This window comes from Rana temporaria, chromosome 10, assembly GCF_905171775.1.
Source record: "Rana temporaria chromosome 10, aRanTem1.1, whole genome shotgun sequence".
Taxonomy (NCBI): Eukaryota; Metazoa; Chordata; class Amphibia; order Anura; family Ranidae; genus Rana; species Rana temporaria.
The window spans coordinates 119,401,141-119,426,550 of record NC_053498.1 but is presented as its reverse complement, the minus strand read 5'-3'; the positions used below and the strand labels follow the sequence as shown (position 1 = coordinate 119,426,550).

The window sequence follows — 25,410 nt, the reverse complement described above, 5'->3', positions numbered from 1 at the left end:
AGGTCCGCTCATCCTCGGACTCAGTTTCCCAGCAGACACTGTGTTCAGTGTTCCGCCAATCACAGACATTCTTTCATCCTCGAACAAGAGGACGTCCGCAATTGGCGGAACACTGAACACAGTGGGCCGGATTCATGTAGCTCAGCGGATCTTTAGATCCGCTAGATCTACCTGGTTTACGATCCGCCGGTGCAATTTAGCGAGGCTAGTGCATGATTCATAAAGCACTTACCTCGCAAATTGCACCGTTGGATCGTAACTCCCCCCGGCGGAATGCAAATTCCGCGGCTAGGGGGAGTGTACAATTTAAATCAGGCGCGTTCCCGCGCCGATTTAACTGCACATGCGCCGCCGGCGAAAAAGCCCAGTGCGCATGCTCCAAATGACGTCATTGTTAGCGGCGGGTACGTCAATTGCGGCCATCGGGATTCCCGATCGACTTACGCAAACGACGTAAACATTTTGAATCTCGGCGCGGGAACGGCGGCCATACTTAACATTAGCTACCCCTCATATAGCAGGGAGTAGCTCTCCGCCGGAAAAAGCCGAACGCAAACGACGTTAAAAAAGAGCGACGGGCGGGCGTACGGACGTGAATCGGCGGTTTTCCTCATTTGCATATGCGACGTGTAAAACAAAGCGACGACGCCTAGCGGCTGGCCGGAGATTACAGCCTAAGATTCGACTGGTGTAAGTCACTTACACCAGTCGGATCTAAGGGAGATCTATGCGGAACTGATTCTTATGAATCAGTCGCATAGCTCCGACCGTGGGATCTCACAGATACTCAGGAGATCCGCCGGCGTATCTATTGATGAATCTGGCCCAGTGTCTGCTGGGAAACTGTCCGAGGATGAGAGGACTTCCGTGATAGGCGGAAAAACAGTGTCAAATGCCTATCACAGAATGGAACACCAGGAGGAAGCCGCGACTTAAAAAAAAAATGGACGCCTGGCAAGAATTCAGGTACTGACTCGAGTATAAGCCGAGGGGGGTATTTCCAGCCCTGAAAAACTTGGCTTATACTGGAGTATATACGGTACTTTGTGTTACATACATATATATATATATATTATAAATATATATATTTTTTTTTAAAAAGCTAAAATAAAATTTTATTAAATTAAAAAAAAAAAAAAACTTACATTCCAGCATTGCGGGCATCCGCGGCGTTTGACATTTCTTCTGGCGCAATGTATTTTACTAGGCTGTATTCTGCACTGTGTTCCTTCAAGAACTTATCCACTTGTCTCTGATGATTGGGCTCCTGGAGTTCCAGAAAACAAAAGGTTAAACATTTCCCAGCATGCCTTGTAAGTCACGTAGCAGTGAGGAATGTCACATATAATCATGGATTCTTCTTGTGTAAGCAAGCCTAGCTTCAGAGGGGAATCACTGCAAGTTTACATCGGCCAGCTGAGCAGCGAGCAAGGGAGGAGGCACCGTCTCTCTTCTAACAACAGCGTCATACTTACGTGATTGGCGATATACAGCTGGATCCGCTGCTTGGGGTACTGCAGGTTAGTGATTCTCTTGAAGAACTCGGAGATGAATGGCGTGGGCTGCTCAATGAAAACACCGATCAGAACCAATGGGAAAGAGTCATCCGTCTAAAAAAAAAAAAAGCAGAGAAAGCTTGTTAGATCAGTTGATCCAGAGAAATAAATATGTCAAGGTAGGAAGAAGAAAATGTGTTCCACAATATAAAAAATAAAAAAATAAGTTTAGGTACAGTCACTGCAGCATTTAGGTACCTACTATCTGACAATACCAACTGCCATTTTGCAGCAGCCAGAGGATGTACAGGAGGAGCAAGGAATAGACCAGATCATGAGCTTCCTCATCAGTTGCACTCATTAAAGTAAAAAAGTAATCAATACAATTTAATACATAAAAACTGAATACATTTTAATAAACAAAATGTAATAATTTAATACATTAATACATTTAGTAAATGAATAAACAAAATACATTTAATAAAGTTTTTCAAATGCAAGCAGTGTTAGATCTGCAATTGTTACTAAATCCAGGACCCTGAATTCACTATATCTGGTCTCCCACAATACGCAGAACATGGAAATGCAATCGTTTTAGTAAATATAAACTGATAAATACATTTTCTCATCAGCAGTAGATAGCAGTCTTCCGATTTCTATCAGTGTCTGGTTAAAGCTTGTAGGAAGAGTTTTCATCCCCCCCATGATTGTCTTTTGAGAATGCAGGACCCTTGACCTTCTGTCTGGACAGTGCTGATAGGCCCTGTGCTGATCACTTGCACCCTCCCAAGAAAAAGAAAAAACTCTCTAGCAGTACGCACCAATCTGAGCATGTGCAACTTGTCCCCTAGCCTCTGTACTATCCAGAGATGGTTTGGGGACTCTGGGAGAAGGGGAGGATCAGAGAAGACAAGATCAAGCTGCCTTTTTACACAGCGCATAGGATTAACCCCTTAGGTTCCACAGTGATTATAACAAGCATGCTTTACTGCATATACAGACTGATTTTACTGTCTTGGGTTTAGTAATACTTCAACTATAGCAGATCAAAAACAGGTCTCCAGCCCTACCTGACAGGTCTGTGCTGTGTGGCAGAGCTGTGTAACCTCAGAACTGGATGGACAGAAATACAAATCCTTTGGCAGGTTAAAACGGCTCTCATATATTCATGTGATCAGTGGGCCGGATTCAAAGAGATTTGCGCATTATTTACGGAGGCGCAGGGCAACGTTTTTGCCCTGCGCCCCCGCAAATTTGCTCCGCTGCCCTTGATTCACGGAGCAGAAGCTCCGTAAATTGCGCTGGCGCGCCGGCAAAATGCCCGGCGCAGGAGCACGCAATTTAAATTATCCCGTAGGGGGCGGGAATCATTTAAATTAAGCGCGTTCCCGCGCCGATCGTAGAGCGCATGCTCCGTCGGGAAACTTTCCCGACATGCATTGCGGCAAATGACGTCGCTAGGACGTAAACGACGTAAAATGCGTATGCAGGCCTCGCGCAACGTTGTGAATCGGTGTTAGTATGCAATTTGCATACTATACGCTGAGCACAACGGGAACGCCACCTAGTGGCCAGCGCAAGAATGCAGTCGCAGATCTTAGGCTGCAGTCGGCGTAACAAGGTTCCTGAATCAGGAGCACTCATTACGCCGGGGCAAGTAAGCAATTGTGCTGTGTAACCTATGGTTACACAGGCGCAATTGCTTCTTGAATCCAGCCCAGTGTATTTAGACTTTTGCCTAGAAATCAGATTTTATGGTTTGGATTTTCCACTAAAGGCAGATAAATAAAAAAAAAAGGAGTAATGGTCATTTATTTACCTTAAATCCAGAAAGACTCCTTAAACCCTCATCACAGACGACACAGCCGGTCTCGAAGGTCCATACCCGAGGGATGTAATTCCCCAGATAATTCATCAGAAGCTGATGGAGAGACACAAGTGTTAGCCACAAGCACATAGAACCAACAATCTACATAACTTAGAGGCAATAAATTGGTCAAATTTGGTTTTCTCCTGTTGTTTATAAAGCTAAATTCCCAACAAAATGAGATCTACTTTGCGTCATCTGGACATTTGTAATAATCTGAATTGGCACACTTTTATAATGGTGCATCCTTACCTCTCAGGGATAGCTGTTTGTATTGTTATTTACTTCCCGTATTCTCTCCTTGTCAGAGCAGACATATTGGGGTTCATTTACTAAAACTAATGGGCCAGATTCACAAAGAGAGTACGCCGGCGTATCTACTGATACACCGGCGTACTTTCAAATTTGCCACGTCGTATCTTTAGTTTGAATCCTCAAACCAAGATACGACAGCATCTGGGTTCGATCCGACAGGCGTATGGCTTCGTACGCCTTCGGATCGTAGGTGCAATACTTTGGCGCCCGCTGGGTGGAGTTTGCGTCGTTTTCCGCGTCGGGTATGCTAATTAGCTTTTTCCGTTGATCCATGAAGGTACGCGTGGCCGTCGCATTCTCTTACGTCGTCGCTAGTCGGCTTTTCCCTGGGTATAGTTAAAGCTGGTATTTTGCGGCGTATAGATAGACTTGCCATGTTAAGTATGGCCGTCGGTCCCGCGTCGAAATTTGAATTTTTTTTTTTTTTGCGTAAGTCGTCCGTGATTAGGAAAGGACGTAATTCACGTCTAAGTTCAAATAATGACGTTGTTGCAACGTCATTTCGCGCAAAGCACGGCGGGAAATTTCGAAACGGAGCATGCGCAGTTCATTCGGCGCGGTGACGCACTTCATTTAAATGAATCACGCCCCCTACCTGCCGATTTGAATTCCGCCGCCAGAAATACACTACGCCGCCGTAACTTACGGCGCAAAATCTTCCTGGATTCGACTTAAAGCCAGGTAAGATACGGCGGCGTAGTGTATCTCTGATACGCTGCGCCGGTCCATTTGTATCTGGATCTGGCCCAGAGAGTGCAGCTTCCATTTTTTTTTGCCAAAGCTTAAAGTGGATGTAAACCCCCAATTTTTTTTTTTCACAGGTGTTGTAAAGGTAAAGGTTGTTTTTTTTACCTTAATGCATCCTATGCATTAAGGTAAAAAAACATCTGATAGCACCGACCCCCCAACCCCCCCCCCCCCCCCGAGTCCCCTGTTTTACTTACCTCTCCACTCGAAAGTCCCGTGCGCGTTCTCGTCTTCCTATTCGGTTCCCAGCCTGGCCGTTGATTGGCTAGGCTGGGCAGATTGATAGCGACGCAGCCATTGGCTGGCACTGCTGTCAATCACAGCGGATGACGCGGCGTGCTGGGGGCGGGGCCGAGTGATACAGTCGGCGGCCATGGCCGCCGCTGTATCACGGGAGCGCGCTCGCAAAAGCTTTCCACCTTGCGAGGGAGCTCGCATGAACGTGGAAAGCTTTTGCGAGGAGGAGCCGAGACAGCCGCCGAGGGACCCCAGAAGACAGGGTTAGGGGACACTCTGTGCAAAACGAACTGCACAGCGGAGGTAAGTATAACATGTTTGTTATTTTTAAACAAAAAAAAATCTTGCCTTTAGTGTCCCTTTAATCCAGCTCTGAGCAATCCTCTTTTATTGTTCAGTGAAAAATAACAGATAAAAACCTGTCTAAATAAAAAAGTCCTTTCCTCTCTCTCCTTGCTTTGAGTGACAGGTTATTTACATATCTAGCTTGGACATGTTTATCATATATTATGTTATGTTTATCATAATATGAGGTGATCCACAGATCATTGTATATATGCTGCCTGTGTGTAGGACTAACAGATGACACCATCCCTGGGCTGCTGGAGGAGGTAAAACAACCAATTACCAATACTTAGTTATGTGACAGTCTTTAAAAATGTTCAGCACTGAGCTCAAGAGGAGATTGGATGGTTTTAGAAATTGATAGAACCCAGGGAGAAAATACAAAACAAATACTGTAATCTCTGAATGATAAGGCTATCAACAAAGTTTAGGGGTGTGTCTATGGGAATGTTTGACCATTCTTCCAGAAGGGCATTTGTGAGGTCAGGTACTGATGTTGAATGAGAAGGCCTGGTTCGCAGTCTCCGCTCTAATTCATCCCAAAGGTGTTCTGTTGGGTTGAGGTCAGGACTCTGTGCAGGACAGTCAATTTCCTCCACCCCAAACTCGCACATCTATTTATTTATGGACCTTGCTTTGTGCAGTGGTGAGCAGTCATGTTGGAACAGGAAGGGGTGATCCCCAAACTGTTCCCACAAAGTTGGGAGCATGAAATTATCCAAAATGTCTTAGTATGCTGACGTCTTAAGAACTAAGAGGCCAAGCCCAACCCCTGGAAAGCAACCCCACACCATAATCCCCCTCCCCCAAATGTTTTGAACCAGTGCACAAAGCAAGGTCCATAAAGACATAGATGAGCGAGTTTGGGGTGGAGGAACTTGACTGGCCTTCACAGAGTCCTGACCTCAACTCGATAGAACACCTTTGGGAGCGGAGACTGAGCCAAGCCTTCTCGTCCACATCAGTGCCTGACCTCACAAATGCGAAACTGGAAGAATGGTCAAACATTCCCATAGACACACTCCTAAACCTTGTGGACAGCCTTCCCAGAAGAGTTGAAGCTGTTATAGATGCAGAGGGGGGCCAACTGAATATTGAACCCTACGGACTAATAGGTAGATTCAGTAAGAGTTAGGTCGGCTTATCTACTGATCTACGCCGACTTATGTTTAAGTGTATGCTCAAACAGAGATACGCTTAAACATATCTAAGATAAGACGGCTTGCGCCGTCCTATCTTAGGTTGCAATTTTTCGGATGGCTGCTAGGTGGCGCTTCCATTGCGGTCGGCGTAGAATATGTAAATGAGTTGATACGCCGATTCACGAACGTACGCCGGCCGCCGCAGTAGATTTACGCTGTTTCCGTAAGGCATTAGCAGGCCTAAAGTTATTCCATCTATTAGGTGGAATAACGCATTCACGCTACGCCGCCCTAAGTAAGGAGGCAAGTACTTTGAGAATACAGTACTTGCCTCTCTTACTTAAGGCGGCGTAGTGTAAACACGCTAGGCTACGCCGCCTTAGATTTGCACGCCCCTACCTGAATCTACCTATAAGACACCATTAAAGTTTGTGTGTGTAAAGGCAGGTGTCCCAATACTTTTGATAGTATAGTGTATATCTGACATAAGACATAGATTCCCACCGTAGTAGGCCCATCGCCATGCACCAGAACAGGAAGCGTGTCGTAGGCGAGATTGCGCGCTCTGACTCGTCCGTTTTCAAACTTCATCACCACGTCTCCTAAAAGAAATAGGAACCCATTAAGAAGGGAAACTTCTTTGTCATCATAGAAAAGTCCTTGTAATAAAATGGCCTGTCCATCCAAGTGTCAGACACTTCCTCAAATTCTGATGCTGCATGGGCAGGACTATGCATGAAAGACCTGACCACAATATAAGATACATGTGTCTGCTCCAATTGTATTGTATTAGTGAGTAGAGATGAGGGGTATGTATTATGAAATAACAGAAGTCACCATTTGCAGACTTTAAAAGACATTTAATCTCTCCTACCTGCACCTTGTGTCTTTTACCTACATAAGATGTGCATTGAGCATGTAGTTTCATAGTGTGTCATTTGTTGCCCTGTACGCAGAGCCTATAGAAAAATAAGACCCAGATTCACAAAGCACTTACGCCGACGTATAACAAGTTACGCCGACGTAAGTGCAAATGTGCGCCGTCGTATCTGTGCGCCAGACCCACAAACAGATATGCGCCTAAAACCAGGCTACACCCCGCCGACGTAGCTTGCTTACGCCGGCGTAGGGTGGGCGCACATTTAGGCTGGGTGCATGGTGCCGCTCCCATTGATTAGCCATTCAAACATGCAAATGAGGGAAATACGGCGATTCACGAACCTGCGTGCGCGCGAGGTGCGCGTAAGTTGTACGTCCGGCGTAAAGTTATTCCCCATAAAGGAGGTTCAACCCAGCAGCAGACATGCAAATGTCTGCACCAGGGAACACAAGCCGGCGTATTTTAAGTTGGACGTGTGTCTGGCTGGGTGTAGGTTACGTTCATGCCGTACGCAGTGATCCGGTATAGTTTAGGGAGTTGTTCCGACGTGGTTGTGAGCAGGGGGATGCGTCCACATCACGGCGCATGCGCAGTTCGTGATACGTATCTGTCTGGCGCTCGGCTCATCATTTGCATGGGTCACGCCCAATCCACCTATGCCGGCGTACGCCTTCGAATCCCACTCCACGCTGCGTTGGCGTAGCGTACATTGGTTACTCTACGGCGGCGTAATGTGCGCCTTGCTCTCTGTGAATCTGGGCCTAAATCTTCACATTCTGGTGTCAGAAGATTCTGTTCATGTGTAGAAACATGAGGCATGCAGCATGGCACTGCACAGGTTAAAACATGACCTCTGTTTGTAGTCTGAGAACTGAAACTACATATCCCACAATCCCCGGGCCTCTCAGTCTGCTGTTCTGCAGGTCAGAGCTACACAGTAATTAGATCTGACACAGCCACAAGCAGGCAGAACATACACACACACACACAGAGAGGTCACCGTGCAGCTGGAAGATATTTTATTTTTTCACATTAGCACTCTCACATTTGTGATGCAACACAGAGTGGATGGCAACACATGCACTACAGCGAGGGAGAAGAAAAGTATCCCCTGCTGATTTTGTACGTTTGCCCACTGACAAAGAAATGATCAGTCTATAATTTTAATGGTAGGTTTATTTTAACAGTGAAAGACAGAACAACAACAAAATAATCCTGAAAACCCCATTTCAAAAAAGTTATAAATTGATTTGCATTTTAATGAGTATAATGAAATAAGTATTTGACCCCTTCGCAAAACATGACTTAGTACTTGGTGGCAAAACCCTTGTTGGCAATCACAGGGGTCACAAGTTTCTTGTAGTGGCCACCAGGTTTGCACACATCTCAGGAGGGATTTTGTCCCACTCCTCTTTGCAGATCCTCTCCAAGTCATTAAAGTTGCGATGCTGACGTTTGTCAACTTAAACCTTCAGCTCCCTCCACATATTTTCTATGGGATTAAGGTCTGGAGACTGGATAGGCCCATCCAGAACCTTAATGTGCTTATTCTTCAGCCACTCCTTTGTTGCCTTGGCCATGTGTTTTGGGTCATTATCATGTTGGAATACCCACCCACGACCCAAGATTTGATGGTACATGCCCCCGTCCACCCACGACCCAAGATTTGATGGTACGAATAGGGCTTTGCGTAAATTACATTCACGTCGAAAGCATTGACTATTTGCGACGTGATTTCGAGCACTGGGATACCCCCACGGACGGCGCACGCGCCGTTCGTAAAAAACGTCAAATACGTGGGGTCACACTAAATTTAAATAAAACACGCCCACATCATCCACATTTGAATTAAGCGGGCTTACGCCGGACCACATTAATGTATTTGTGTACACTATTGCATGACCAAGTAATTGTCAGCCAAGCTATCATGGAACTGAAAAAATGACCTGGTAATGGAGGGAATCATACAGGCTGGTTTTCTGAGTGTTATTATGACCACTCAGTACTTTTCCTCCTACAAAGGAATACAATTCTGACCGCGTACTCACCTACGGATCCATGCAGGCTCTGGAAGATTCGGCACCGGTGGTCCAGAGTAATGTTTATTTTCTCCTATTAATAAAATAAATAAGTATTGTTAGAATCAAGTCTGCTTTGTAGTGTTCTGTTCTGTCAAAGCTGACCCTAACCCAAGATTATATATTGCAGGTTAAAGCCGCCCTTCAGTCATTTTTTCATCTTTCCATCTATTAAATCTTCTGCTCTTATTGTATTAAAGGGCATCTATGCATTAAGGTGAAAAAACATCCGACGGTATCGCCCCCCCCCCCCCCCCGAACCCCCGTTTTACTTACCTCACCCCTCGAAAGTCCCGCGCGCGTCCATGTGATCCTCTTCGGTTCCCAGCCTGGCCGTTGATTGGCTAGGCTGGACGGATTGATAGCAGCGCAGCCATTGGCTGGCGCTGCTGTCAATCACATCCAAGGACGCGACACGACGGGGCGGGGCCGAGTGATACAGTCGGCGGCTATGCCCGCCGCTGTATCACGGGAGCGCGCCCACAAAAGCTTTCCACCATGCGAGCTCGCATGAAGGTGGAAAGCTCTTACGAGGAGGAGCCGAGACAGCCGCCAATGGACCCCAGGAGACAGGGTTAGGGGACACTCTGTGCAAAACTAACTGCACAGTGGAGGTAAGAATAACATGTTTGTTATTTTACAAAAACATTTTTTTTTAACTTTAGTGTTCCTTTAACTTTGGATAGTAAAAGTTTTTTTTTTCTGCCAGCAAATACCTTATACAGCCCACTTCCTGTCTGTCTGGTCAATAGCCTAGGCTTATGACATCATGCACAGCTCTCTCTCACTCTAGAGAGGGTTTTCCAGAAAGGGAGGGGGTGAGTCATAAGAGGGCCAATCAGAGCTGCAGAGCTGGAGGTGTGTTTGTGTAAATCCAGGAAGTGAACAGGCAGCAGCTTCAGCTGCCCACACTTAAAATGGATGCAGCCAGACTCAGTGGAGGGAGATTTCTGCAGCATATTTGGCAATAACAGGATCACAGTGTATATAAAATAATATGCAAAGTGGTTGGAGGGAAGTTTCAGAACAGCAAAGATGTTTTTATTATAAATTATGTGAGCAGACTTAATAGCCTCCAGAGGTGATGGCTGCATTCGTTTTCTTTTTTATGAATGGTTTCCCCTTAATCCTGTCACTAACACTCTTCTTTTTCTAGAGTGGCCACACTCACAGTACTTTATCACTCTCATCATAGCATAGGAAGAGTTATTTCACAAGGGCTTGTCTGTAATATGGATTCCGCTTGCTCAGGCAGAGGACAGGTTCATCTCCGCTCACTGTGCAGAGACGGAGCTGTCAGAGCCCCGCTGTCCTCTATGGGAGATCAGATGAAAATAGACTGCTAGCTAGATTCAGGATGGTGAGCGCATAGTTGCGGCGGGCGTAAGCGCGCCTAATTTAAAATAGGCTGAGGGGGCGTGTTTTATGCTAATTTGGGTTGACCTGACGTGATTGACGTTTTTTTGGAATGGCGCATTCGCCGTCCGTGTACATATCCCAGTGTGCATTGCGGCTAAGTACGCCGCACGGTCCTATTGATTTCGACGTGGACGTAAATGACGTAAAACCCTATTCACGGACGACTTACGCAAACGACGTAAAATTTTCAAATTTCGACGCGGGAACGGCGGCCATACTTAACATTACTATTCCAGCTATTTGATGGAATAACTTTAGGCCTGATAATGCGTTACGTAAACGGCGTATCTGTACTGCGTCGGCCGGGCGTACGTTCGTGAATAGGCGTATCTGGTGATTTAAATATTCTACGCCGACCGCAATGGAAGCGCCACCTAGCGGTCAGCCTAAAAATTACACTTTAGGATACGAGGGTGTAAGACACTTACGCCGCTCGTATCTGAGCCTAATTTGCGCCGGCGCAAATTCTGACTTAGGCTGGCTTATCTACTGATACGCCAGCCTAAGTCTCTCTGAATCTAGCTATGCCTGTCTGTTTTCCTATGATCCTATCCGATCCGATCCTCCAGACGGATGGAAAAATAAATAAATAAATACAATTATATATTTTATTTTTTTTTACATTGCGTTAAAAAAAAAAAAAAAAAGTTTTGATCACTTTAATTGCTGTCACAAGGAATGTAAACATCCCCTGTGACAGTAATAGGTGGTGACAGGTACTCTTTATGGAGGGATCTTTATGGCGATTCTGAATACTGTCATTTTTTTTTTTTAACTGGCGCCATTTGCAGGCGAGTAAACAGGGAGTGTCGTTCCAGTCTGTCTGTAGCCGCCAGAAGTAGCAGCTCGTGGCCCGGTCAGAGCGGCGGAAGACGGGGGGGGGGCGGGGGTGGGGGGTGTATGGGTGTCCCGCTCTTTAGCCACAACGGTTGTTATCACTGGAAAGCCGACCGCCCGCTCTAAAAACGGTACTGGGATGATGCCTGCAGCTGCGGCATCATCCCTGGTAATCGTCTATCCCGGTCGCATTCATGGATGCCGCATCGGGGACACCCAAATCGCAATGCAGCGATTAATTTTGGCACCCCTAGTTAGAATACCCCAAACATTGCCAGGTGTATGAGCAGCATTGGGTCTGGCTGTCTGCACATCACTTACTCTCTTCACAGGGTCTAAGAAGATCTTGGTGTAGTAGAGTTGGTCGCTGTCTTCATCCGCCCCGTCCCAGTCCGCCACCAGTTTGTGTAGATACGGAGCGTAGCCTATGAAAGCTGCAGAGAGAGATGAGAGTCAATCATCAGAATTGGGGGGGTTATTACTGACACATGGTGTTATGATGGCCTCATGCACACAGGTCTATGGGACAGGGTAAAATGAGGCAAATTTTAGTGCCCGGGAGGCCCAGGTGCTGCATACAGCCATGTATGGTAAGGTATTTGGGTAGCCTGCATATATTATATCTGAATGCAGGATTTGCAAGCTTGGGGAATGCGTACAAATGCTATCCACAGTGTTACACAAGTACCAGCGTATACTGCGCTATCATGTCTGTAGGCAGCAACTGAGGTTCCCGGGTGCAGGAATACACCCCATTTTATGTCATACGTGACCACAAGCTTGAGACCCAACAGCTGCAAAAGGGAAACCATCACACGTACAATCCCATCTAGCAACCAGTGGAGTCAGACTAATAAAGGATGTAGTGAGTCCTGAGGGGTGCTTATTAAACTAAAGCAGTGGTCTCCACACTGTGGCTGAGGGCCAGATGCGGCCCTTTGCTTGCTTTTAACTGGCCCTTAGGGCACTATTTAATCCGCTGATACCAACAGTGGGGCACAATTCCCCCACAGACACCAATGAATGGGGCCCAATTTCTTCCAATGGCACCAACTATGGTGCCCAATGACACCAATGATAGTACACAATTCCTCCCAATGACACCAACGATGGGGCCCAATGACACCCATTATGGGGCACAATTCCTCCCAAAGACACCAATGATGGGGCCCAATTTCTCCCAATGACACCCCCGATGGGGCCCAATGACACCAATGCGGGGACAAAATTCCTCTCAATAACACCAATGATGGGGCCCAATTTCTCCCAATGACACCCCCGATGGGGCCCAATGGCACCAATGATGGGACAAAATTCCTCTCAATGACACCAATGATGGGGCCCAATTTCTTCCAATGACATCAACGGTGGGACCCAATGACACCAATGCGGGGACAAAATTCCTCTCAATAACACCAATGATGGGGCCCAATTTCTCCCAATGACACCCCCGATGGGGCCCAATGGCACCAATGATGGGACAAAATTCCTCTCAATGACACCAATGATGGGGCCCAATTTCTTCCAATGACACCAACGGTGGGACCCAATGACACCAATGCGGGGGGACAAAATTCCTCTCAATAACACCAAATGATGGGGCCCAATTTGTCCCAATGACACCACCGATGGGGCCCAATGACACCAATGATGGGACAAAATTCCTCTCAACGACACCAATGATGGGGCCCAATTCCTCCCAAAGACACCAATGATGTGGCATATTCCTCCCAATGACACCAACGATGGGGCCCAATGACACCCATTATGGGGCACAATTCCTCCCAAAGACACCAATGATGGGGCCCAATTTCTCCCAATGACACCACTGATGGGGCCCAATGACACCAATGATGGGACAAAATTTCTCCCAAAGACACCAATGATGGGGCATATTCCTCCCAATGACACCAATGATAGGGCCCAATTCCTGGGGGACCCTGATGCAAATGGGGACACTGATGGGGACCCTAATGTGAGGTGGGGCCCTAATAGGGATTTTCTTCAGCTAAGGAATATTAGGAAAAGATACAATCCGATACGATGGCACTTGTACTGAAACGTTTGAAGACCCCTAGCTTAAAGCGGGAGTTCTCCCATAAATGTTTTTTTTTACTTCGATTCCCTTAGATGGATGCTCGTTGTGTCTAGGGGAATCGGCTAGTTGTTTTAAAACCCGAGCAGTACTTACCGTTGTAGAGAGCGATCTTCTCCGCCGCTTCCGGGTATGGGCTGCGGGACTGGGTGTTCCTATTTGATTGACAGGCTTCCGACGGTCGCATCTATCGCGTCACGATTTTCCGAAAGTAGCCGAACGTCGGTGCGCAGGCGCCGTATAGAGCCGCACCGACGTTCGGCTTCTTTCGGCTACTCGTGACGCTATGTATGCGACCGTCGGAAGGCTGTCGGAAGACTGTCAATCAAATAGGAACGCCCAGTCCCGAAGACCATACCCGGAAGCGGCGGAGAAGATCGCTCTCTATAACGGTAAGTACTGCTTCGTTTTTAAAAAAAACTACCCGATTCCCCTAGACAAAATGAGCCTGAATCTAATGTTAAAAAAAAAAATTTTGCTTTAAACTTCGAGAACCAGAGTTCCGTGTGTTAGTGACATACCTGCTGATCCTAGGAAGCGTTTGCCCTCCATGACAGTTGGATATTTGGGCTCCAGACGCCGTTCAGGATAGGCCATGGCTTCTGCTGTGAAAACCACCTTGCTTTTGGCTTGCTTGAATTTCTTCACAAGTTCAGCTGGGCCTGAAGAAAATATGTCATCGTAGCTGCAAAGGAAATACGCAGAGCACACCAATAAGGAAAAGTCTATACCAACATACAGTATCTTGTATATTCATTTATCAGTCCACCTGGAACTGAATTGTCAGTGTTGAGGGATGTTGGAGTGATACACCCCCTAACAGTTTCTTCCATCTCTTGCTGTGCTTATTATGAGGGATTTTCAATTGGATTTAGGTCTGGGCTTTGACTGGGCCATTCTAACACATGAATATGCTTTGATCTAAACCATTCCATTGTAGCTCTGGCTGTAAGTTTAGGGTCGTTGTCCTGCTGAAAGGTGAACCTCCACCCCAGTCTCAAGTCTTTTGAAGACTCTAAAAGGTTTTCGTTTAAGATTGCTCTGTATATGGCTCCATCCATCTTCCCTACAACTCTGACTAGCTTCCCTGTCCCTGTTGAAGAAAAACATCCCCACAACATGATGCTGCCACCACCATGTTTCACAGTGGGGATGGTGTGTTCAGGGTATTGTGCACTGTTAGTTTTCCGCCACACATAGCATTTTGTGGTTTCATCTGACCAGAGCACCTTATTCCACATGTTTGCTGTGTCCCCCACATGGCCTCTCACAAACCGCAAGGGGACTTCTTATGGCTTTTTTCCAACAATGGCTTTCTTCTTGCCACTCTTTCATAAAGGCCAGATTTGTGTTGAGCACAACTAATAGTTGTCCTGTGGACAGATTCTCCCACCTGAGCTGTGGATCTCTGCAGGTCCTTCAGAGTTACCATGGGCCTCTTGGCTGCTTCTCTGATTAATGCCCTCCTTGCCCGGCCTGTCAGTTTAGGTGGACAGCCATGTCTTGGTAGGTTTGCAGTTGTGCCATACTCTTTCCATTTTCGGATGATGGATTGAACAGTGTTTCGTGAGATGTTCAAACCTTGGGATTTTTTTTTTTTTTTTTATAACCTAACCCTGCTTTAAACTTCTCCACAACTTTATCCCTGGCCTGTCTGTTGTGTTCTTTGGCCTTCCTGATGCTGTTTGTTCACTAAGGTTCTCTAACAAACCTCTGAGGGCTTCACAGAACAGTTGTATTTATACTAAGATTAAATTATACACAGGTGGACTTTATTTCCTAATTAGGTGACTTCTGAAGGCAATTGGTTCCATTAGATTTTAGTTAGGGCAAAGGGGGCTGAATACAAATGCCCCCCACACTTTTCATATATTTATTTGAAAACAATTTATCATTTTCCTTTCACTTCACAATTATGTGCCACTTTGTGTTGGTCTATCACAAAAAATATATTTACGTTTTTGGTTGTAACATGACAAAATGTTGAATACTTTTTCAAGGCACTGTACAAGAAGCCAAGGGCTGTCGCGGCCACCCAGGCTTCATCTATATCTAAAATTTTAAATTTGCACTGACTGTCTCCTTAAATGGTATAATGTGCTATAAGGACGAATAAAGTATATCTAAAGCCAAAACCTTTCCTTTTCTTTTCCAAAGAGTTTTGGATAGAGTAAGAAATACAAAAAAAAAATGCCTGTCAGGTTTGTATTTTTTTTTTTTTGCCCAGATACCTTTTGGTGAAGAGGATAATCTGATCTTCGTTGTCGGCATATTGTTCCAGTGCGGCCTTTAGTAGTCGGACCTTCTGCCCCTCTCCGCGCCACTCTTCCCCGAGCCCCAGGACCTGCAGGAACATAATACAGGGGTATTACATTGCTTTTAAATGGGCTGCAACTGTTGCCAAATATCTTAACCACTTAAGACCCGGACCAAAATGCACCTAATGGACCTTGCCCCTTTTTGCGATTCGGCACTGCGTCGATTTAACTGACAATTGCGCGGTCGTGCGACGTGGCTCCCAAACAAAATTGGCGTCCTTTTTTTCCCACAAATAGAGCTTTATTTTGGTGGTATTTGATCACCTCTGCGTTTTTTTTTTGCGCTTTAAACAAAAATAGAGCGACAATTTTGAAAAAAATGCAATATGTTTTACTTTTTGCTATAATAAATATCCCCCAAAAATATATAAAAAATATATTTTTTTCCTCAGTTTAGGCTGATACGTATTCTTCTACCTATTTTTGGTAAAAAAAAAAAAAAAATCGCAATAAGCGTTTATCGGTTGGTTTGCGCAAAGTTTATAGCGTTTACAAAATAGGGGATAGTTTTATTGCATTTTTATAAAAAAACAATTTTTACTACTAATGGCAGCGATCAGCGATTTTTTTCGTGACTGCGACATTATGGCGGAAACTCCGGACAATTTTGACAAATTTTTGGGACCATTGTCATTTTCACAGCAAAAAATGCATTTAAAATGCATTTTTTCTTGTGAAAATGACAGTTGCAGTTTGGGAGTTAACCACAAGGGGGCGCTGATGGGGTTATGTGTTCCCTGAAGTGTGTTTACAACTGTAGGGGGGTGTGGCTGTAGGTGTGACGTCATCGATCGTGTCCCCCTATAATAGGGATGACACGATCGATGCAGCCGCCACAGTGAAGCACGGGGAAGCCATGTTTACACACGGCTCTCCCTGTTCTTCAGCTCCGGGGACCCATCGCGGGTCTCCAGCAGCGATCGGGTCCGCTGGTCCCGCGGAGCTTCGGACCGGGTCACGGGCGCGCGCCCGCGACCCACGGCTGGGTACTAGTACAGGACGTACCTGTACGTACATGTGCCCAGCCGTGCCATTCTGCCGACGTATATGTGCAGGAGGCGGTCCTTAAGTGGTTAACAGGAAGACAAAAATGGGTCTCAACTCTCAACCAAGTCTATTGGACCTGGCAGAAACCTATGACCTGCCTGCAGATGCGCTGACGTTCATTTCAAGATGGCGACATGAGAACAAGGGGAAGCTTTGTTTGCATGAAAGACAATGCTGGACCTTTTCACTGGCAAGTATTTATTACATTTTTTTTTACATATATAAAAAACAAGCGTTAGGGATTTGAGATCTCATTTAGGATAGGTAGGGCAAAGATCCTCCTTAAGTGAATTCAGCTTGCATGTGTTGCGCTATATAAAAGTTTCTCACTCACTCACTCACTTTCTCTGCTTCACAAAAGCACATGTTCACTTTTAACCACTTGTCCACCGCCCTCCGTCAAATGACGGCGGGAGGAAGACTCTTGTTCTGGGCGGACGTCATATGACGTTGCGCCTTCACAAGGCACTAGGGGGGGGCGCGCGCACGCCGCGTCATTGCCCAGTAACTGAGCAGGACCGTGGATCTGTGTGTGTAAACACACAGATCCATGTCCTGTCAGGGAGAGGAGACCGATGGTGTGTCCCTTGTACATAGGGACAACCATCAGTCACCTCCCCCAGTCAGTCCCCTCCCCCCACAGTAAGAATCACTCCCTAGGGAACACATTAACCCCTTGATCGCCCCCTAGCGTTAATCCCTTCCCTGACAGTCATATTTATACAGCAATCAATGCATTTTTATAGCAGGGATCGCTGTATGAATGTGAATGGTCCCAAAAATGTGTCAAAAGTGACTGATGTGTCCACCGCAATATCGCAGTCACGATAAAAAAAAAAACGCTGATCGCCGCCATTACTAGTAAAAAAAATAATAATAAAAATGCTATTATAAATCTATCCCCTATTCTGTAGCTGCTATAACTTTTGCGCAAACCAATCAATATACGCTTATTGCAATTTTGTTTTACCAAAAATATGTAGAAGAATACATATAGGCCTAAACTGGGGAAAAAATTGGTTAAAAAAAAATGGATATTTATTATAGCAAAAAGTTAGAAATAATGGGCTAGATTCAGCAAGAATTTACGACGGCGTATCTATTGATACGCCGCGTAAATTCAAAGCTGCGCCGGCGTATCTTCTTTCTGTATTCAGAAAGCAAGATACGCCGAAATTAGGCTAAGATCCTGACTGGCGTAAGTCTCTTACGCCATCGTATCTTAGTTGCATATTTAGGCTGGCCGCTAGGTGGCGCTTCCGTCGATTTCAGCGTAGAATATGCAAATGAGCTGGATACGCCGATTCAGAAACGTACGCGCGCCCGGCAGATTTTTTTAGGTCGTTTGCGTAAGGCTTTTTCCGGCGTAACGTTACTCCTGCTATATGAGGCATAGCCAATGTTAAGTATGGACGTCGTTCCCACATCGAATTTTGAAAATTTTACGCCATTTGCGTAAGTCGTTCGCGAATAGGGCTTTGCGTAAATTACATTCACGCCGAAAGCATTGACTACTTGCGACGTGATTAGGAGCATGCGCACTGAGATACGTTCACGGCCGGCGCATGCGCCGTTCATGAGAAACGTCATTCATGTGGGGTCATGTTTTATTTACATAAAACACGCCCACCTCTTGACAATTTGAATTTGGCGCGCTTACGCCGGCAGATTTACGCTACGCCGCCGCAACTTGCGGAGCAAGTGCTTTGTGAATACTGCACTTGCCTCTCTAAATTGTGGCGGCGTAGCGTAAATAACATAGGCTACGCCCGCACAAACTTACGTCCCCCTACCTGAATCTAGCCCATTGTGTTTTTTTCAAACTTGTCCCTCTTCTTTTGTTTATAGCGCAAGAAATAAAAACCGCAGAGGTGATCAAATCCCACCAAAAGAAAGCTCTATTAGTGGGGAAAAAATGATTTCATTTGGGTACAAGGTTGCATGACTGCGCAATTGTCATTCTAAGTGTGACAGCGCTGAAAGCTGAAAAATGGCTTGGGCAGGAAGGGGGTGAAAGTGCCCTGTAGGCAAGTGGTTAAGAGGAACTTGTTTTTTAAAAAGTCAACAGCTGCAAATACTGTGGCTTGTAAGAAACAGACTCTCACCAGCCCAGGAGTTCAGCACTGTCTTCACCGGAGGCGATTCTTGCCGGGCTAAGTGCTGCCATCTTGGATGTCGGAGCCAGCTGTGCCTTGCTGTGATTTTGACAGACGGCTCCCCACTGCACATGTATGAGGTCACATGGTGCTGTCAGACTTGCCCCACAGCCTCCATGGACGTGTGACTTGTCCCAGGAGGTTGCGAGCGGGGGGCAGCCCAAGTTGATGCAATTCACGCCTAGACAGTCACATAAAGGTACCCGCTACCAGGAAAAATATGTTAGAGGAAGGGGAGGACAGGTGGTGGATGGGTAGTACTTTCATTTCCAACTCAAGGTCCACTTTAAGCTTCCTAAAAACACGACAGCTCTTCATGATTGTTCAACCCAACCACCAAATAGTCTAATCATTGCTATTGGGTGAGTGCAACTTCTAGAGGAGGGAGGGACATGCTGAGGATGTGAAAGTCCATCCAAATCGATCAACTTTTCTCTGAGCATTCTGGAAATGCCCACAAACACGAGAACGTTCACCAATCCGTCTCAGTGAACATTCTCTAACATCTTTAGGCTCCTCAAGCCACAGCCGAAGGAATTTTGAGCTACCAAATATTTTCCTTGGTCTGCTATTTCCTGTCTAAATCTTGGAATTCCTTTGTGAAGAAAACAATGCCCTCGGGGGGCCACAGACCTGGTTCTAACTCACCTTCACTTTGTAGTTGAAGCATTGCGCTGATCTCTGAAAACGCCGGAATCCGTCTGTCTCTTCGGTGGCTACAGTCAGAACCAGAAGCTTCTCTGTCCAGGTGAAAAAAATAAAAGTATTGTTATTTCTATTACTTATCATTATCAATACGTTATAATTATTATTATTATTATTAGGCGTTTTAGTCCATAAAATGTGCCAACTGGCAGATATGTATAACCCTTTCATGCCTGAGCCTATTTATGACATTTGGTGTTTACAAGTAAAAATCCATATTTTTGGCTAAAAAATTACTAAGAACCCCCAAACATTATATATATTTTTTTAGCAGAGAATCTAGAGAATAAGATGGCGATTGTTGCAATATTTTATGTCACACAGTATTTGTGCGGCGGTGTTTTAAACACAACTTTTTGGAAAAATGTTACTTTCATGAATTTTAAAAAAATGAAAAAGTAAAATTAGCCCAATTTTTTTGCATAATGTGAAAGATGATGTTACGCCGAGTAAATACATACCAAGCATGTCACGCTTTATAATTGCACGCACTCGTGGAATTGCGACAAACTACGGTACCTAAAAATCTCCATAGGCGACGCTTTAAACTTTTTTTACAGTTACCAGGTTAGAGTTACAGAGTAGGTCTAGCGCTAGAATTATTGCTCTCGCTCTGACAATCGTGGCGATACCTCACATGTGTGATTTGAACACCGTTTTCATATGCGGGCGCGACTTCCGTATGCGTTTTCTTTGCTGCGCAAGCTCGCGGGAAGGTGGGCGCAAGCTCGCGGGAAGGGGGGCGCTTTTTTTTATAATATTAAATTGTGTTTTTTTTTTTTTTTTTTTATACATTTTGATCAATTTTATTGCTGTCACAAGGAATGTAAACATCCCTTGTGACAGTAATAGGTGGTGACTGACAGGTACTCTTTATGGAGGGAGCGGCGGTCTAAAAGACCATCGAGCCCTCCTTTGCACTTCAAAGTATTCAGATCGCCGAAAACGGCGATTCTGAATACTGTGTACTTTTTTAAATCCGGCGCCATTGGCAGCCGAGAAACCCGGAAGTGACGTCATGACGTCACTTCCGTGTTTTCAATGCGGACACTAAATCAAAGCCGTTTACGGCTTTGTTTCAGAGCGCGCCTGGACGATAGAGGGGCCGGATCGGGAGGCCCGGTCAGAGAGGCCCGGTCAGAGAGGCGGCGGGAGGGGATGTCCCCTCCCGCTCCTCCGGCATAACAACAGAGCGGCTTTTAGCCACATCGGTTGTTAAGTTTGGATAGCCGATCGCCGGCTCTAAACAACGGTTACGGGATGATGCCTGCGGCTGCAGGCATCATCCCGGTATAACCCCCGAAAGCCGTCGGCATGAACTTCCCCTTTCTGCGTCACCCTATTTCACCTCCCCCTACCCACCTCCGAGGACCGTTCCTTGACTCCACCTCCTGCCCCCCCTTCCAGTACTGCCCTTTATAGAGCATACAGAAGCAAGTATCATTTTTTGGTGCCAAGTAATTTGTATGGAATTTGCGAATAATAAACAAGAAAAGCAGTAAAATAGAACCTTTTGCAGCCAGAAACATCAACAGAACCTCCAGCAACAATAGATCTCCCCACAACAACCACCGGCAGGCGGCAGCAAAATCTCCCCCAGCAAAAATAGACCCCCAGTAACAATGGACTCCCCAGCAACTACCGATCCCGGCAGCAACAACAGATATCTCCGCAGCCAGCATCAAGAGACCCTCCAGCAGCCAGCATCAAGAGACCCTCCAGCAGCCAGCAACTACAGACCCCTCCCTCGACAGTAGATCTCTCCCAGCAACAACTAACGCCCCAAACAACATAAGACCCACCCAACAATAGATCTCCCACCAGTAACAACAGACTTCCTCAGCGACAATAGAACCCTCCCCCCCCCCCATGCTAAAATAGACACCCCAGCTACAATAAATCCCCCAGCAGCCAGCATCAGCAGACCCTTCAACACCCCCCAGCACCCCTTGTAAACATTCGGTCCTGGAGGTGCCGGAACTGCGTCCCCCGCGTTCCTGCTGAAAAAAAGCCCTGGTTACATTGTTCCAGCTTGGACCAATATATGTTTGTATGTGTCATACCTCTGGGATTCTGTGGTAGCTGGAAATCACATAGTAGGCAGCACTACTACAGTGATCACTGCTAGCTTCCAGATCCCGTGCCAAGCAACTGCCCTTTCGCATAGTGAACACAGGAAGTCACTTGCTCGGCATAAGCACTATGGAGAACACAGTATTTTCTCAAATTGCATTTTCTCAAGCGCTCTCTGAATGGATGAGGTAACATTTGTGACATCAACGGCCCATCTAGCCACCTCGTCCAATCAGTGAAGGATCTGCATTCATTGAGAAAATGCAAAGTGCTCTCTGAATAGTAACCGTGCTGAGCAAAAGACCTCCTGTGTTCAGTAAGCCATAGGGCAACCACACAGTGCATAGAATGCATTAAGGTGAAAAACCTTGAGGGTTTACAACCACTTTAATGTGTATTTCTATAGTACTTCCCCCCCCCTGGATGAGGTGAGGCAGACATCTTGGGTGCACTCAGTTGAGACAAATAACCTACCAGCTCATCTTTGGAGTGTGGGAGGAAGGCACAGTACCCAGATAAAACCCACGCAGACAGAGGGAGAACATGCAAACTCCATGCAGATAGTGTCGGGATTTGATCCGAGGACCCCAGCGCTGCAAGGCAGAAGTGCTAGCAGGTTTCACCTGATGCTCTTTTCTTTTTTGTTTCCACCTAGTTTACTGCCTTAGGCTGGGTTCACACTACTACACTACTTTCATCCTACTTTGCTCTGCTACATTGGTCCTACATTTATCCTACATTGGTCCTACATCCATCCTACTTTCATGAACAGGATATTACTTTGGTCCGACTTCAATGATATTCAATGGGCTGAAGTAGGATCAATGTAGGACCAAAAGTAGTACAGGGAGCATTTTCAAAGTCGGACCGACTTGTGTAGGACGCTACAAGACGCTCTCATAGGGAAACATTGAACACAGAGCAAAGTAGGATGAAAGTAGTGTAGTAGTGTGAACCCAGCCTCACCGTGGATGTGCAAAATATTAAAGGGTATTTCTATGTTGTAACTCTCATAGGCTACCTGTCTCCTGATGAATAAGGGGCACTAGAAGGAGACAAGAACACCCTTTTTGTCTGAGCTGCATGTAAAGTCTACAATTACAGGGGCAGGAAACCCCTTCATCAGAAGGACCATTATTGTACGGCATTCCCTCCATAGACCGGAGATGAATAGGGCCCTTTATTCCCCTCTCCCAGCAGTCTATGAGAACCCCGGGATTTACACGCTGCATGCATTTTACAGATGACCTTAACCCCCCCCCCCCCCTTACTTATACTAGAGGTCTACATACCAATAGCCAGATTCAGAGAAGTTTACGCCAGCGTATCAGTAGATACGCCGTCGTAACTCTGAATCTGCGCCGTCGTAAATTTAAGTGTATTCTAAAATAGAGATACACTTAAATCTAGCTAAGATACGACGGCGGGCGCCGTCGTATCTTAGCTATCTATTTAGGCCGGCCGCTAGGGGCGTGTACGCCGATTTACTCCTAGAATGCGTAAATCAGCGAGATACGCCTATTCACGAACGTACGCTTGCCCGTCGCAGTAAAGATACGGGGGTAAATTCACATAGATTAGCGGATCTTTAGATCCGCGTAATCTATCTGATTTACGATCCGCCGGCGCAATTTTGAGAGGCTAGTGCAGTATTCACAAAGCACTTACCTCGAAATTTGCGCCGGCGGATCGTAACTCCCCCGGCGGAATTCAAATTCCGCGGCTAGGGGGAGTGTATTATTTAAATCAGGCGCGATTTTTCCCAGTGCGCATGCTCCAAATGACGTCGCTAGAACGTCATTGTTTTCGGCGTGAAGGTAAATGACGTTCTTTGTATTCGCGACTGACTTACGCAAACGACGTAAAAAATCAAAACTCGGCGCGGTAACAACGGCCATGCTTAACATTGGATACGCCGCATATAGCAGGGGGAAGTATACGCCGGAAAAAGCCGAACGCAAACGACGTAAATAAAAAGCGACGGGCGGGCGTTCTTTTCTGAATCGGCAGAAATCGGAATTTGCATATTCATCGCGTAAAAAACCGAAGCGTCACCTAGCGGCCGGCGGGAGATTGCAGCCTAAGATCCGACAGTGGAAGTCACTTACACCCGTCGGATCTAAGGGAGATCTATGCGGAACTGTCGGATCTCAGAGATACGACGGCGTATCAGGAGATACGCCGTCGTATCTCTTTGTGAATCTACCCCACGCTGTTTACGTAAGGCGTTTTCAGGCGTTAAGTTAGTCCAACAAAAAGCTGGCCTAGCCAATGTTAAGTATGGACGTCGGTCCCGCGTCGAATTTTTAAATTTTTACGTCGTTTGCGTAAGTCGTCCGTGAATGGGGCTGGGCGTCATTTACGTTCACGTCGAAACCAATAAGTCTTTGCGGCGTAATTTGGAGCATGCGCACTGGGATATGTCCACGGACGGCGCATGCGCCGTTCGTAAAAAACGTAAATCACGTCGGGTCGCGATTCATTAACATAAAACACTCCCACCTCTTCACAATTTGAATTAGGCGCGCTTAGGCCGGCACATTTACGCTACGCCGCCGTAACTTAGGACGCAAGTGCTTTGTGAATACAGCACTTGCCTCTCTAACTTACAGCGGCGTAGCGTATATGCGATACGCTACGCCTGCCTAACGTTAGGCTCTCCTACCTGAATCCAGCTACAAGCCATTAAGTGAACCTGTCATGTCCATTCACTGCTGCCCAGCTTGTAGCCAATCAATTTGCAGGAACTGGTGACATCACTAAGGCACCAGGGATGAAGTATTGGTATTGGTTCCTAGCACAGAATGAAGACTTTGGTTTGGATAATAACTGTGGGATTCTACAGCATGAAAATAACGGGCAAACGTTTTGTGTATAAATTATTATACTTCGCTTTTTCCACCCAAAAGTGAGATTTTATTTATGGGCGGACACTGGTAGCATAACGCAATTGCTGGATTTTTATTATCTCTCAGGGACTCCCGCATAGCCATCTCTGCTCCCCGCAATCGCCACTGGAGGTAAAGAGCCCAGAGTTCCCGACCTACCCCAGGACTAATAATTCTCATTGTTAATACTGAGACCTGGGGCTTTTGGGGGGCCCACTTGGGGCTATAGCTCCAGTCAGCCCTCCCCCCATCTCCTGATGCCAATCACGTGCAAGCAAAAATGCTGTTTTTTATTTTCCTTCATTGTGATTGGGTATTACAAAGCAAAACTTCCCTTCATTTACTAAGCTCTGGGGAAAATTCCCTTGCAAAGTGAATAGTCTATTTGCCTTCAGTAAATCAAACGCACTGCTTCCATCTCCTAAATACCTATATTTTCATTTTTCAATGGGGATTATTAATTGAAATACCCTTAAATAAAAAAAAAAAATGCGTTTGGCAAGTAACAGCAACTACCAAACGCGCCAATGTGAACAAACAAACCTGAGCGTTCGTAGGAATAGGCCGGGGCGCTAAAAATGGTCAGCTGCCTGTTTTTACCACCCCCTTAGGCACCTGTGCGCTGGGGTGCCAACGCACGCAACACGCGTTATATGCTCTTTGGCTAACTTTGCGAATCGCAAAGGCGTATTTTAGCTGGACTAATCTTAGATCCGATACAGAAATTTAAAGCCTCTCCATGTGTCATTCTTATTTATGGAACTA

The 25,410-nt window shown here is 46.1% G+C and overlaps 1 protein-coding gene across 1 annotated transcript in view; it reads right to left on the bottom strand.

Moving 5' to 3' along the window:
• PLOD1 (procollagen-lysine,2-oxoglutarate 5-dioxygenase 1) overlaps positions 1-25,410 on the bottom strand; it is a 48,932-nt gene that overhangs the window by 18,695 nt on the left and 4,827 nt on the right. Inside the window, exons 2-10 of the mRNA XM_040326093.1 lie at positions 19,628-19,719; positions 15,690-15,802; positions 13,980-14,143; positions 11,685-11,797; positions 9,078-9,141; positions 6,654-6,751; positions 3,316-3,417; positions 1,476-1,610; positions 1,146-1,267 (exon numbers count right to left, since the gene is read on the bottom strand). Of these exons, the coding sequence (XP_040182027.1) occupies positions 1,146-1,267; positions 1,476-1,610; positions 3,316-3,417; positions 6,654-6,751; positions 9,078-9,141; positions 11,685-11,797; positions 13,980-14,143; positions 15,690-15,802; positions 19,628-19,719 (1,003 nt within the window). The remainder of the gene's footprint in view (positions 1-1,145; positions 1,268-1,475; positions 1,611-3,315; positions 3,418-6,653; positions 6,752-9,077; positions 9,142-11,684; positions 11,798-13,979; positions 14,144-15,689; positions 15,803-19,627; positions 19,720-25,410) is intronic.